At 39.0% G+C, this 15,516-nt stretch overlaps 1 protein-coding gene across 1 annotated transcript in view; it reads left to right on the forward strand.

Moving 5' to 3' along the window:
* Positions 1–10,512, forward strand: part of RAD21 (RAD21 cohesin complex component) — a 32,416-nt gene extending 21,904 nt beyond the window's left edge. Inside the window, exons 9-14 of the mRNA XM_074943922.1 lie at positions 447–670; positions 1,402–1,561; positions 2,041–2,192; positions 3,348–3,497; positions 5,144–5,227; positions 8,752–10,512. Coding sequence (XP_074800023.1) covers positions 447–670; positions 1,402–1,561; positions 2,041–2,192; positions 3,348–3,497; positions 5,144–5,227; positions 8,752–8,943 — 962 coding nt within the window. The 3' untranslated portion in view covers positions 8,944–10,512. The remainder of the gene's footprint in view (positions 1–446; positions 671–1,401; positions 1,562–2,040; positions 2,193–3,347; positions 3,498–5,143; positions 5,228–8,751) is intronic.
* Positions 10,513–15,516: the final 5,004 nt, after the last annotated feature.

The following is a 15,516-nucleotide window of genomic DNA, read 5'->3' on the forward strand; positions in this document are numbered from 1 at the left end:
TCCAGTTATCTAATAACTGTTGCGTGTTAAATCAGACATGTTCTTACTGAAACAAATTAAAATCTGCATACTAAAAATATATTTAGGGCATAGCTGTCTGCAGCATATAAGAAGCAACTCGTGGTGACATGAAGGAAAATAAATAGTCTCATTTTAGTTCAGTTATTACTAAAATACTGTTTCTATAGTCAAAATGGATGGTAGCATGATTGAGTTGCTAGCAAAATGACTGGTACTGTATTTACTTGTTTACAATACATGTAACATTAAAAGCTAATAATACCAGTTCACATCTTAAAAGCACTGTACAAATATTTAGTGCTGTCACCAAATAGTAAAATTTCTTAAATTTAGGGAATTCTTAGGCGGTATATTTACTTGGAGCCTGTAGGATTTTTACTGTAACGTAGTATCAAGTCTGTTTCCCCCTCTCTTGTCTTCAACAGTCAAGGAAACCAAAGCAAAGAGGAAGAGAAAGCTGATTGTAGACAGCGTGAAAGAGCTGGATAGCAAGACTATTAGAGCCCAATTAAGTGACTACTCTGATATTGTCACTACTTTGGACTTAGCACCTCCCACTAAGAAATTGATGATGTGGAAAGAGACAGGGGGAGTTGAAAAACTTTTCTCTCTGCCTGCTCAGCCTTTGTGGAACAACAGACTATTGAAGGTAACACAGATTTCTGAAGGTTTATTTTTAAATGAATTATATTAAGGACTGATCATGTGGTTGAGGCTGAAAGCTTATGTAGCAAGCAGAAATGTGCATTAGCAGCATCTGGTAAATAGTACATTTTTGAAAACTTGCTACAACTGAAAACAAACTTCTGGAGTCTGCATGTAGTTCAGTCACTGATAGATAGATAGGCTTGGAAGGATTAGCTTTTTAACAGTAAATGTCGATCAGTGGTGGTTTTTCACCCCACACACACCAAGGAAAAAATATTTTCATCTGATTGAAATTTGCAGGTCGTGAAAGTAAGAAAAGTGTGTGACAACTTACTTTGATTTAAGGCTATTTACTTTGTTTTGACATATGTTGACAATTTGATTTAACTTGAATCTTTACCTTTTTGACTCTCAACATCTACTTTCATTAAATAGTTATTGTCTGATCCCTATAATTTTGCACAACTATGAAAAATGTAAATGGATAAAATTTTTAAAATGCTTAAAAAGAAACATCTGTCTTAGTCAAAGCTATTAAAAAAAAAAAAAAAATTGGATTCAGCCAAGCCTACTGATATGTAACAATTCTTAAACATTCAGGGAAAGAAGCTTTTTAAAACAAGGGCACATAATGAGAAGTCCATCTCTGAAACAAATAGAATATGAAAAATTATGGGGTAACTGCAGATCAGAGAACTACTAGTCTACAGGAGTGATTGTTTTTTCTTACAGCTTTTTACTCGCTGTCTTACGCCTCTTGTACCAGAAGACCTCAGAAAGAGGAGGAAAGGTGGAGAAGCTGATAACTTGGATGAGTTCCTTAAAGACTTTGAAAACCCAGAGGTGCCCAGAGAGGAACCGCAGCAGCAGCAGCAACAGCGAGATATTATTGGTTTGTAACTCATTAAACAACATGTTCTACTTCCTTTCAAAGCTTAATTTTCACTTGGACTCGTCCTTTGTATTAAATTACTAGAGGGGAAACATTTACCTAGGTTATAAAGCATAGGGCTTTGTAATTGCTCATTGTATATAGCTTGTTATAGTCAGTAACTCCTTTGTTGGTAGATCTCTTTTCTAAATATAGCAGACTTGCATGAGACAGCTGTGTTCAGTGGATTAAATGGGCACTAAGGGCTGATCTGCGCACACACGTGCACTGATTTAACTAAATTGACTTTTGCATCAATTTAATTAAATCCGTGCAGAAACTGTGTGAGTGTGAAAATAGGGACCTAACTGTTGTAAACTCTGGAGGTGCTGTGAGTTGATTGATGTGAGTTTAAAAAGTGACATGATTTATAAACTACTTTATATACAATGAAATCAAAATACCTATTTATAAAATATATTGAATATTACAAAATATAGATGAACCTATCTTGGAAGAGCCAAGCCGTCTACAGGAATCAATGATGGAAGGCAGCAGAACCAATTTGGATGAATCTGTCATGCCACCCCCACCACCTCAAACAGGCGTAAAGCGCAAGGCTCAGCAAGTGGAACCAGAGCCTGTATTACCTGTGAGTAAGATTACAGTGAAGATGTGAGTTACACAGGAGTGGTGACTATATGCTCTGCAAAGAAAGCCTAGAGCATCCCTTATCTAGAAACAGATAACATTCTGTGGTGGGAAGGAAGTGGTATTAGTCTCTGCTACAAATCCTGAAAGTAATTCTCCCCACCCCGCAGAATCATATCAAGGTGGGACAGTGTCCTACAGAATTTGAGTAAAAATAAAACCAGCCCCCACACAGTAAGGTCATGGTAAAAAGGTCTATAAGGGAAAAGCAGTGCTATGCTAAGCCCTTACATTTAAAGGAAAGAGAGTCCCAATGTATTTGTTAACATGTTTGGACTACCTCTTACAATGAGAGTTGCTTCTATAACCACTCAATATATGATGTAATTTAACGCGAGTTTCACCAAGATATAATTCAATGCAACACACAGTTATAGTATTGCTTGTGGTCCTGTCTATCTTGGTGTAAAGAATTGCTTGTTGACTGTCTGTTTTGGCAAGAAAAACCTCAGTTACCTGTCTTCACCCTTCATTTATAAAATGAGGAATAGTTAGCCACTTGGGTACCTCTGCTTCAGTGTTTAGCAAGCAGTGTATTTCCAGTTCTCCACGATCTGTGGGGAATGGTGTCTTCAGTATCCTATTTGTAAGTCACTTCTGAAAATATTAGCTAGTACCTTCATTCCAGTGTCCTCACTCTTGTCCCACAGAGGATGCCACCGTGGTTTTTAATGCATTGAAGAGTCATTTCCCCAATCAGTTGGTAATGGGGTTTATACAGCAATACGTCTGGCTATCTGGAGGTCTTAAAGCTATGTCTCACCCAAAGTACATCATATTACTCTATAATAAGATCATTTCCCAGGGTGATGTCCTAAACCAACTTCTTGGGAAACAGACTTGTGTTACTAATATTTTATTAGAATTTCTAGGTTTAATGGAATCTAAGGGAAATAAATATGTTGTATTTCTTTGCAAAGAACACAGATTATTTGTAGCAAGTGCCTTGAAAATTAGAAACTTGGATTAAATTCAATTTTGTGGGATTATAAAGATGCCAAATTGTATATTTAAGATGTTCAGACCTAAAAGTTCCAGTAGCTGCAATCTTCAAGTTAACTCCCATGTAACATTAATGTCTCGTGTGTTCTCAAAGCCTCAGCCATTACAACAGTTGGAAATGCCACCTGTAGAAATGCCTCCAGAAGAGCCTCAAAATATCTGCCAACTAATACCAGAGCTGGAACTTTTGCCAGAAAAAGAGAAGGAGAAGGAAAAAGAGAAGGAAGAGGAAGAAGAGGAAGAGGTAGGCATGAGTTCTTAAGGATCAGTCTATAGATTTGACACAGGAAGGACTCAGTGGGGTTCCTGAAGATATATTTTTACTGCCATCTCTTTACTTGTGACATCCCTTAAACTAAGTGTTTCAGCTAAGGAAGCATTTTCTGGTTACTTGGGGAGTGAGAGAGATAAAGGGTAGAACTTTGAGATATGGAGAACACTCCTGATTGCATGCTTGACTTGATGAGCTGCTCAACTGATTGGAGAGGTATTGACCATACTTAACATACAGTTAACAGCTATACATGTTACATTTTGAACTGTTATCAGATTTTAAATGTTGATCAATTTTGTAAAAAACAAGTTTTATGAAAAAAGTTTAAGATCAAATTAAATGTTTTCACAAATCTAAAATTTTTCTCTAGAACTTTAAGCGTTCTGTTGAGTTTGAAACATAAACATTACAGAATTATGATCATGAAGCTGACTTAAATGATTTCCATTGCACAAGCTGAGAGAAATTTAAAAGTAAACAGAGTATAAGTGACCAATTAAATTCATTTAAACTGTGATTCTTTGGAACAAAGATTGTAACTTCTTATGTGTTGAAAAGGAGCCCTGATCTTGATGTGGCCTCTTGAGTGTTAACGTAATACGGATTTTAAAAAATAAGGCATGAATGGCCTAGGTGAAGATACTTTGAAGTTTAGATTTTAAACTGACAATGGTGTGTACGTAGCACTGTGGTCATGTAAAAAGCCATGTGCATACACAAAGGAATAATGTACATATAACTTAGTGCGGTACCATGCAAAGGATCAGACAGGCACCAAAACATAGTTTTCAAAACCCACAACTATCACATCAGAGTTCTGGAAATAAGGATGTCTCCTTAAGCTTGCAATTCCTGAGTTTGCCAGTTGGCAGTGGCTTTTTTTGCTTAAACACAGTGATGGTGGGACAGTAGGAAAGCCACAAATCAACCTGTAAATTAGTTTTCATCCTGCTTTGAACAGTATTAATTGACGCAAAAGGAAATTAAATATTTGAAGATTACTGAAGCAGATGAGATGAGATTTGGCTTGCAATCTTACCTAGTATTTTCAGTGTTTCAGCAAGTGCTTCTTTTTGGAATGTAGAGCATTTCCTTTAAAAGTTGAGTTTACTCTCCATAAGGAGAGGGAGGATGCTCTTGTAGATGAAGTGCAGGAATGGGCATTGAAAGACATAAGTTCTAGTCTCGGTGCCACAGATTTCCTCTGTAGCTTTGAGCAAATCACTTTTCTGTGCCTGTTTCATGGGACTCGAAGAATCCGAACGTCTGCATGACAGTTCTGCAGCCAAAGCCCACATCACTGGACACAGGTCTGCCTCAAGTGTTTTAATTGCTGTGTAAACATACCTTTAACATACAATTATAAGGACAGGCAAGTAGCCTTTTGTCAATTACTTTTAGTCCCACCAGGATATCCAGTTTCCTTTTTGTTGCCATTCTTCTTCATCCCTTGTAAGTCAGGCCATCTTGACCTTCCAGCTAATTCTTGATTGGCTTGAGGAGAAGAGTGCTGAAAACAGATCTAGAAGCATAGATTTCATTTCACAATTTAAGTGTGTGAATATTAACCTAAGCCTACAAGTGTTTTTTAAGTATGAATTTATTGTTGGTTGCAGGAAGAAGATGGTACCGGGGGTGATCAGGATCAAGAAGAAAGAAGATGGAATAAGAGAACTCAGCAGATGCTTCATGGCCTTCAGGTACATATAGCACTTGTCTTTACAGTTACTTCTTAAACCAGTTTAGCGTGTTTTGACCAATGAAGAGGTCAACTAAAAGCTAGGCTGACAGTGGACACCACATACTTGACTGATACTTTAAAGGTTTGATTTTGAAATGAGCATGGAAAAAGTGTAGGTTGTGATTAGGTAAATCATTGAAAGCGCTCTCTAAAGTAAACCTGTGTATTCATACATTGTGCAATAGAGGGACAGTTGAGCCAGATACTTGTAGAACACTGATGACAGGTCCTACCTTTGGGTCTGTACTTCGGCTTGCAGCAAAGGCAGGAACTCCAAAAACTCAAATTCCTAATTGTTTCCCAGTAACACATACCAGCTCCTGCAATGAAATCTAGGCACCTCACCAGCTCCTGCAATGGAACCTAGGCACCTCCAGTTCTTTCAGCTGCCTGCAGACTGCATTTGGAACTCCTAACCTTCATTAGCAAATATCTCAAGTTATGGAACCACTCTTGACCACTTCCACAAAGAGAAGCAGTACTCAGTAAAATTGGCCAAGAACCATATGAACACAGCTCAGCATTGGGTGTGAATGGTCTTTCCAATCATATATACTAGAAACAGCTGTACTTCCCACCATTATCAAGGCAGGAGCTTGAGCAACTGTCTGAGGGAACCTTTCGAAGAACTTGTATCCCTGAAGTTGGTCTTAATTCAGAGAGTCAAGTCACTGTATACTAGATCAGTTTGCAGACCAACAAAATCATTCTTGCTGTCTCAGGAAACCCTACAAATGTAGGATAAAGCCATATCTCCAGATGTTGTTATATAGCTGACAGTTAATTTGTATGAGTTCTAGCTGAATCTGGAGCACATGGATCAGATTGATGTTGAGTAGGACATAAGAGTTCTGTTCCTGTCTGTGAACAACAAAATACTGGTTGCATACAAGGCACCATGAAAAGACTCTGCTGAAGAGTCTCTTAAAAGCTATGGAAGAAATTCACATATGACTTTGCTACTTTCTCATAGCAAAATCTCTCTGAGCAAATTCATGAGAAGCATACATTCTCAGTCCTGCTTGAAATAAATAGGATCCCCAACATTGTTGGGGGAGGTCAGCAGATAAGTTTGAACTGAATTCCAGGAATCCAATCACCTTGCTACATCTCAGTCTAGAAGCCATCTCTTTGTAGGCATAATTCTTGAAGAAATATTTTTTCTGATCAGTTGTCTGAACCCCAGCTGCTTTTGACATGAGCACTAGTTTGCATTTGGGCATAAAAGTGCACAAATTTGAGCAGAAAATTGTTGTGATCTGGTGCAAAAAAGGCCCCCTACACACACTACTTCATCTCCTTGACCTGTCAATCTGGATTCCTTTTTCCCTCAATTCATGTGACAGCTCTTTAATTTCTACAGACACTGAAGATAACCCACTTTTTGAATATCTGGTTTAGGGAGAGGGGATTGGAGCATTTATAATACCCCATTTAAAAGCCTGCTTGTCCGTCCGTCCGTCCGTCCTGTGCAATAGTAATGTGGCTTTAGCTGCTGATAAAAGCTCCTTTTAGTGTCACATTGAACATATGAGCTCACTTCATACATGGAAGTTGTAGTTGAAATCACTGATTTCTCATTCTGCAAATTGAACGTCAGTGATCTGTCCTGACTAAATTCTTCACAGATGAAGCTGGTGCTCAGAAGCATCCCAACTTCTTTCTGAATACAATGCCAGAGTTCCACCTTAGGCCTTATCTGTTATAAGTTGAATAAGTTTAACTGAAGGAATAAAATTAATTTAAACTCCTGCAAACCCCTTTGTGGATATTTTGTTTTGGTTTGACTATCCATGGATCTTTTCCCAACCAATAGACTTTGTAAGACAGACCGTTCTCTACACGTACATCTACTGACTGTAATTTATGTTCAGCTAGAAGCTGTCACTTTGGTCTGTCATTACAAAAGCATTGTTGGCTAGGAGAATCTCAATTCTCCAGAACCCTAGCAATTTTGAAAAAAGGAGTGATTTGGGATGTTCTCACCTAAAAGGTGTCTGATGTTAGGGGCTTATTCCTTCACCCACTTACTTCCCTGGTGCTTCTCGCATGAACGGAGAGCAACAATACCTGAAGTCCAAAGGTGCAAACAATTCGATGTTTATTGGGGTGAACTTCCAGCAAGCATGATTCCAGTTTCCTTCCTTAGTGTCCCCCTTCCCAGCTCTGACACCACAGAGCCTTACCTGTGTCCCTGTTCCCATTCCCCCCCTTAGAAAAACATGATTCCAATTTCCCCACCCCCATTCCTGTTCCCATTTCCCCCCTTAGCAAAACATGATTCCAGTTATATCCCACCACCTTAATTAGTTTACACCCAGCAAAATTAATTATACAGCAGACAGAAACAATCACAGAACCAGACAGAGATTTTACAGACAAACAATAGGGAAATGGGGACTACAGTGATAGAACAACACAGAAATGAGGATTTCACAACTACATCTATAAAGACATAAGTGTTTCCCAGCTGTGTCTATTGATAAGTGAGTTCTTGCCAGACAGGATGCTATCAAACTAAGTTTCCTTTTACATTTTCTAGGTACTTCCCTTTCTCTGGAGATGATAGGCATTATCAGGACAGGATTGTATTCCTAACAGTGCAATAGTACCTTATTTCAATGAGACTAGTTTGGAATGTAAAGATGTGACCATTCGCTTCCCAGCTTAAGGCTGCCTCTGCTGCTTAGCCAGAGGCCATAGCCTAAGAACAGGGCTTCAGACTGTCACAGTAAGAGAAGGCCCTTACACCGGCAGACAGTGATTTTGATTCTTTCTTTTATACCTCTATAACTAGCTAAGTGGTAAGAATACACCTAAATTCTTAGAGTATAGTCCTTTACAGACAGGCCTGAATATCTATATCCTAACATCTGATTTTTCAAAAGTACCCACCGTTGGAAAATTAAGCCCCCTTTAAAAAAAAAAATCTCAAATTGAGCATTCAAAAATACAGGCACCCATAATCTCTAGTCATTTCTGGAAATCTTGTCCTTTACTTGATTACTGTAATATGTATCTTCTCCAAAATACTTACCCAATCACAGGCAAGCATATGGCTTTAGGTGGTTTGGGATTCTACCAAGGGATTGAAATTACTTGATCTCACGTGTATTGTTTATATCTGTCTCTAGTTGTTTCTGGGAGAACTAGTGGCGTATCTGTCACAGGTGTGCTCCCTGCTCAAATGGGGATTACTTTGACAGCCAGTGTATCCTGAGTTGGGGGAGAGGTAATAGTCACCTGCCCCGGCAGCTGTGGATGACATTAAGTGGAACCTCAAATCCTGAATACAGTTGCCCCTCCCTGTTGATTAAAACATCCTGCACCCATTAGTGATGACTGCCTTGGCTCCAAACCCACACCTGCAAAATACTTGATTTTTATACTTACCAGTGTTCTTCATAATTGGGTATGTAGAATTTTGGGGGGCTTATTTATGGTATCAACCAACTTTTATGTGTGTGTGTGTTTTTTTTCCAGAGGGCTCTTGCTAAGACTGGAGCAGAATCTATCAGTTTGCTTGAGCTGTGCAGAAACACAAACAGAAAACAAGCGGCAGCAAAATTCTACAGTTTCTTGGTACTCAAAAAGCAGCAAGCTATCGAGCTGACACAAGAAGAGCCGTACAGCGACATCATTGCAACACCTGGTCCCAGATTCCATATTATTTGAATGGTTAGATACATCATGGCTAGTGTTAATTTCACTAGTGCATATGTATTGCCCCATGTGTAGGGCCCACAAGACCATTGAAGAAAATTTAGATTTTAATTGTCTGTACAAAGTCCTTGGTTTTCTTTTGGTTTTGGTTCTTGTATTTTAAATTTACCACTTTCATTTTTAGTGACACTGCTGGGGTGGATGGCTTGAGTTCCAACTGCAAAAACAAGACATGCAATTCAAGGACCCAGATAAAGATTGTTTTATTCAGAGCAGTTGTGTGCAATATTGGTGCATGTAATGTTGAGTGACAATGAAAATGTCTTACTATAATTGGATTAGCTTAACTCAGTGATGATATTTTTAACCTACACAAGTAAACTGAAAGGCCAACCTATTGTCTGATTAAAAACTTTGCCAAACTTTTCTAGTATGTTCTGTCTGCTTCTCATAGTAATGAATTTTTCCTTCCCTAGATTTCTGTGTCTGTTTTCTTCCTGGGTACCATGGGTCTCTTGCAGCTGCCAATGTGAATGGTAGTGCCCGGCATGTGAACTTTGCTTTGTCATTTTTGCAGTAGGATTTTGTAGCCCTTGATGCTAAAGGAAAACAGATTTCTATGGAAAGCACTTCCTATAACTGATCCTACTTGTGCAGGAGGACAGAGCATGTGTAAAACATCTTAGATAAAACATTCCTTTTCATTTATCACCTCATTGCAGTCCACTACTGATGATGGCTAGCTACTGTTAATAGACAGCAAATAAAAATTGTAGTAATTTCATTTAAAGCTTAAAATATCAATATGCTTTAGGTTTGATAGAGCTGTACATAAACCCCAAACTTTTTTAAAGAACAGACTTCTGGATTGTATATTTTCTGACATTAAGCAGGCCTATGAAGATGAGCTTAAGAGAAGTTGAACAGATTGCATTTGTAAAATATTGAATTAAATCAAGACACAACCTGTACTGAAAGGACAGCAAACTAAATATATAGTACAAGCAGACATAGTTACACTTAAAGCAAATGTTGCTGTGTAAAGTGTATTAATGGCTCTTCAGATATATTTATAGTTTTAGTATCTATTTTCCAATAATGCACACTCCTCTGTTCAGAACATTTTAACAGCTTTGCAAAATAAGTCCTATTGGTTTTACTATAAAGAATAAAAGCTTTACTGTTAGGACCAGATAGTATCAGAAATTATGTGAATATGTTGATTATGGAAACGTCTTAACTTTTTTAGGGCAAAATTATTCACACTGAAAGTTCTGGTTTTAATGTTGGCACTTTTGTGAAATGATTCTCTTTTGGGACTCTGAAATTTCAGTGTATACTCAAGTGTAAAATTATGTGAATGTTTTAAAAATTTGAGACTACATAATGACCGTGTTTTAATAATTGTTGAAAAAGTTAATTGTATAAAATAGTTACTGCAGCTTTATTTTCAACATAATGTGCCTGTAAAACCATGATTTTCCCCTTTGTAAAAAGACATTGTAGATAACTTGAGTGTTTAATTATAGAAAGGTCATTAGTTTCTTGTTACACATTTTGTTAGTCTGTTTTTTGTTGCTTTTCAAGGTTGATATTCTTGAAAATAGGTGATGCTGTATGTATAACTTTTCTAATAAAAATTGTTATAAGCTGTTTCTTGTTTGAATACCTTTCAGTGGCATGTTGCTTATTTTGGTATTAGGAGGAGACGTTAGTTCTTTAAAAAGATTCTTAAAAACTCCCTCAAACATGTAAATACTCTTTGCCATTAGGAAGGAACATTTTGGATTGTGTTAATGATGCTGTATTTCTCTCTCATTTAAGTGCTCATGCTAAGAATGGCTGCCTGTGTATAGTCCAGAATTAGGAAATTAAACAAGGAGGCTGTCTGTGAAATGCATTTTGTCTTGGTTCCCATCCCTCCCTACCGCAAAAACAAATTCATATTCCTATTTTTAGCACTGCAACTTACTTTGCTTCAAAAATTGCTTCTGAACGTGAATATTCTGGTATTACTGGGGTAGTATGAATGCCCCGGCACGTCTGAACGCTTGGATCCAAGCCTGTAAAGAACATTACAGCTCCATTCATCTCATTTACTTCATTTCTGTAATTAGCTGTGCAATGGAGGGACTTAACTCTGTACCTGAACAATTTAATCTTCTTGAGCAGCATTCTTGAGTTTACAGTATAACTTATTTTTCTGCATCTTGCACTGTTGCATAGCCAGAAGCCTCAATTCTGTCAGTGGTGATGGGTCTGTACTACACAAGATGGAAAATCTAGCAGGCCTTGGGAGCACTTGAGCCACCAGTTGCTGATCAGAAAACATGGACCACTGCAGTTAGACTATTTCTGGAAGGAAGTGTTTCCTAGCAAACAGGAAGTGGAATCCATGCCACCTTCCCTGGTGAAACTGAATGTCCACAGCTAACAAATCATCAACCTTTCCTTTCCTTTCCTTTCCAAAAAACGTAGTAGTCCCCTGACATTCAAAGAGCTAACAATGGATGCAGAAAACCTCTAAATGCTGTACTGGCTCCAAATTTCCATTTTAGGCAAAATCACTGAGAAAGTAATGACAACCGAGCTTCATAATCCTCTTTCAGCACCCTAGATGCTTGAAAACTTGACTTCAGGCACAAACACAGCCTGGATAGTGTCTTAATGGCAGTAAATATGTCCCAAGTCAATGTTTTGACTGTCGACCACAAGGGATAGTGTCCAGCAAGTGGAATGAGCAAATGCTGTTTGTCCCAAAGTTCTTCAATTTCACAGTTGGGATTTATCATGCCTTTCTGCTCATTAACTGCATGCGATCATCTGAGAGATGTGGAGATGCAATGGGATAGGCTGTTAACACACGCCAGCATTATTTTCTCTTTCTTCTGATACACCTATGGTATCCCCATTGCAAAGATGTTTCAGTGTAGTGCAGTAGCCAAACTCTGAATTCTTCCCTCCATTCACCTCAGTGGCATGTGAACTACTTGCTATGTGACAAATGATGTTGCAGAACACAATAGAAAAATTTAATTGCTATTAACCATTACCAGCCTAAGAAACGAACTCTTTGGTGGAGTGCAGGCTGACTAAAAATAAATACTGTATGTATTGGTTTTGTCTCCATCTCCTAGGTTGGGATGAGGGATTTGGAGAATTCCAAAGCAAAGAATGAATTAAACCAATTGAATGAAGGCGTTTATAAACAAAATAGAGTTATGACAGTAATTCTTTCATTACATCTTACATCCCTCCACACTTAAGAGGTCACCTTTTGCTTTCCATGTTCCTCCTCCTTGTCTGCTTCTGGTCAGGGGCAGGATTCTGTCTTGGAGCAGTTCTGCAGGTGTCCCTCAGTGGCTGCTTTTAGGGCATGTTGCAATCCAGTCTCTTTCATTGTGCTTATTGTTGATCATGTAGGGTCCATTGCCAATTTTTTGTGCCTTCTATCCTGTCCCTCTTTAGTCTGTTCCTCAGTTGAGTGTGACAACTGCTTCTGACGTTCATGCTACTGAGCATGTCAGATGTGCTCTTTGGGACATCCACTAAGAAGTCAATCATCAAGTAGTGGCTTCTAGTAAAAGTGAGTGGCATAGTCTGGGTCTGGATCCTATAAAATGGAACTACAATACTACTGGCTTTTGACATTTGTTGTGGAAACTTTATTCTACCACTGAAGTATTTTATTTCCAAAGTCCTATGGTGGTAAGCGAGATCTGACAGCTGATAATCATTTACAGTATAGTGGTTGGATTCCCAAAACCAACTCTAAATTTAGCCTGCCTTATACCAATGCTTTTGCTTATTTTAAACTTAACCCTTCACTGCGGTAAGACAACTCTTCAGCCCTCTTAATATGTACATGCTGCTGCCACTGACTTCAACTGGAGATGTACATGCATATCCAAAGGTAGAATTTGACCTTGGTATCAGTATTTTGCTCCTGCAAAGAAAACATGAGATCTCTCTGAAACGACTCTTGTAGAGGTTGGCTAGATAATCTAATCCGTTATGAAGTACACGCACAATTCAGTCAGTTACCCAGAGTGAATAAATTGTATTTGACTAAAGCAGGGAGTCTCAAACTTCATTGCACCCCTTTTGACATCAAAAATTACTACATGACCCCAAAAGGGGAGTGGGGTGGCGAAGCCTAAGCCAGCTCGAGGGCGGAGTCTAAGCTTGAGCCCTGCCACCCCGGACGGGGGGGCCAGAGCTGAAGCCAAAGCCTGAGCCACGCTGCCCAGGGCTGAAGTCCTTGGATTTCAGCCCCGCGTGGTGGGGGCTCAGGCTTCAGCCCAAACCCAGCAAGTTAATGCCAGCACTGGCGACCCCATTAAAACAGGGTTGTGACCCACTTTTGGGGTTCTGACCCATGGTTTGAGAACCGCTGGACTAAAGCATTCTTCTAGAATGTCATGCATTCTTCATTTGAAGGTAGCAAGAAATGGAGAATCCACTTTGCATGGAAACTTGTTCCAGTGGTTAACCACTTTCTGTTAAAGTTGTCTTATTTTCTAGTTTGAATTTGTTTGGCTTCCGCTTCCAGTCATTGGTTCATTCTCAACTGAACTAAAAAGCCCGTTAGTACCCTGTATTCTCTCTGTGAAGGTACTGATATACTGTAATCAAATCACCTCTCGGCCTACTTTTTGATCAATAAATTGAGCTCTTTCAGTGTCTCCAATCCTCTCATCATTTTTGTGGGGTTTTTTTCTGCACTCTCTCCTATTGCACTGCGGACCATTTTAGCAGAAGGGTCCAGCCAACTCTGACTCCACAATCTCAAACTGCTTCTCAACTCTGTGCCTTCTAAGATTCTAATCTCCAAGACACAAGCAGCCATTATATTTTGTGAAAGCGTAACAGTCCAGAGAAAGATATGCAAAGAATGTGCGTGGGTTATGATAAATATGCAATGTTCCGATTCATAGACAATCAAATGTATCAACATTTCCACATAGAACGCCATCCTGGCTGGTTAACTAGCTGAGAGTGACCCTGCAAATAAAAAAATGCAAGATTTACATTTTTTATAAGTGACTTGGAAATGTAAACTTACAGCTGGCTTATGAGGAAGCTGAGGGAGGCAGCAATGAGGTTTTGAAGTGTTTTCAACTAGAAAAGTCTAAGACTTGCTTCTGGTGGAAGCTATTTAATGAGAGAATCTGCAGGTTTTCTTGATGGTTTATCAAGCCTGAAATAAGTGCAGACGGTCTCAAGTGCTCTCAGTGCTAAATTATATCTCCACATCTGTCAGAAACAGTCCCAGTTTAAGTGTGACAGTCTGCTCTCTGGTGTGAATTGGAGCAGGTCACAGATATTGGGAGCTGTCTGTCACTCTCTGACCACTGACATCTGTGTAATTGCACAGACAATCTTAATGCCTTTGAAGGGGGTGTGTTTAAAAAAAAATAAAAATAATCCAACATAAATGTACCTGCATGCAAATTGGCTATACAAAGAATTCTCAACCTAGTCACCTCTGCAAATATTAGTCATTAAAAATGGCCAATCAGTGCTGAAGTTAGCTCATTTTTATTAATTGTTCATTGAAAGTGATAACAGTTATCAGAGCAGAGTAAATTTTACGCAGTGTTTATTGATTACCAATGAGGTTCTTTCACGAAGACAAAATTTAGCAAATGGTGCACTCTGCCTTACTCCACAGTGACAAAGCATATTTTAACACACAATATACTCTGGAGCTTGAACTTCATTGACAATGCATGGTGCACATAATAAAAGTTTTCTGATTTACTCGCTGGATCTCCCCATTGCAGCTCTATTTGTAGGTATGGAGGCTGATACTTATTTTCAGATTTATATGCAAATGCACAAATGAGACTAAAATTGTTTATTTTTGTTCCTCTGACTCTAGACAGGCAGTTTAAGTTCTTCGAGTGACTGCACATGGCCATTCCACTCTTGGTGTATGTGTACCCCATGCACGCTCATCAGAAACTTTTCCCTCACAGGTACCATAGGAGCAGCTCAAGAGTTCTCTGCTGCTGCGTGCTCTGCAGGCTAGTATAAAGGAGCCCAAACCTCCTCAATTCCTTTTTACTGCCTATGACGGTCATTGGAATTGCTTGGCTTGCCTTAGCAAGTGCTCTTAGTGTGTTCGTTATAAATTAACTCTAGATAGTTTTCTAGATATGTAGTGTTAATGCACTATTTACAGTATGAACTAAGTATGTTTTCTTTTTTGGTCCCCAGTTTGGGGTGTTTTCCGTTACTCAGTACTGAGGGATACTTTGATCGCCAGGCTTCAAGCCCTGTCTCTCTTGTACTAGGCCAATGCCCATAAGCGACCCACACTCGAGCTGCTTGAAATGTTCAGGGGGAGCTCATATTTGGGATTGTTGCCAGATCTGCAAAGACTTTAAGCCTCTGACAAATAAAGACAGAGAAGCCAAGCTAAAGTTTTTACTCATGGAGGTGGCCCTGAGATCTCTGTCAGAGTTCGGTCAGTCAGCATCGTTTAGTAGTGCACCTCTTATGTTGTTTGATTCCCAACACAGCTCGTTGTCTCCAGTGCCTAAGAGGAGGCATAAGGCCTCTAAGCAGACTGCTGAGAGG

The sequence above is a fragment of the Natator depressus genome, chromosome 2 (assembly GCF_965152275.1).
Source record: "Natator depressus isolate rNatDep1 chromosome 2, rNatDep2.hap1, whole genome shotgun sequence".
In the NCBI taxonomy this organism is placed as follows: Eukaryota; Metazoa; Chordata; order Testudines; family Cheloniidae; genus Natator; species Natator depressus.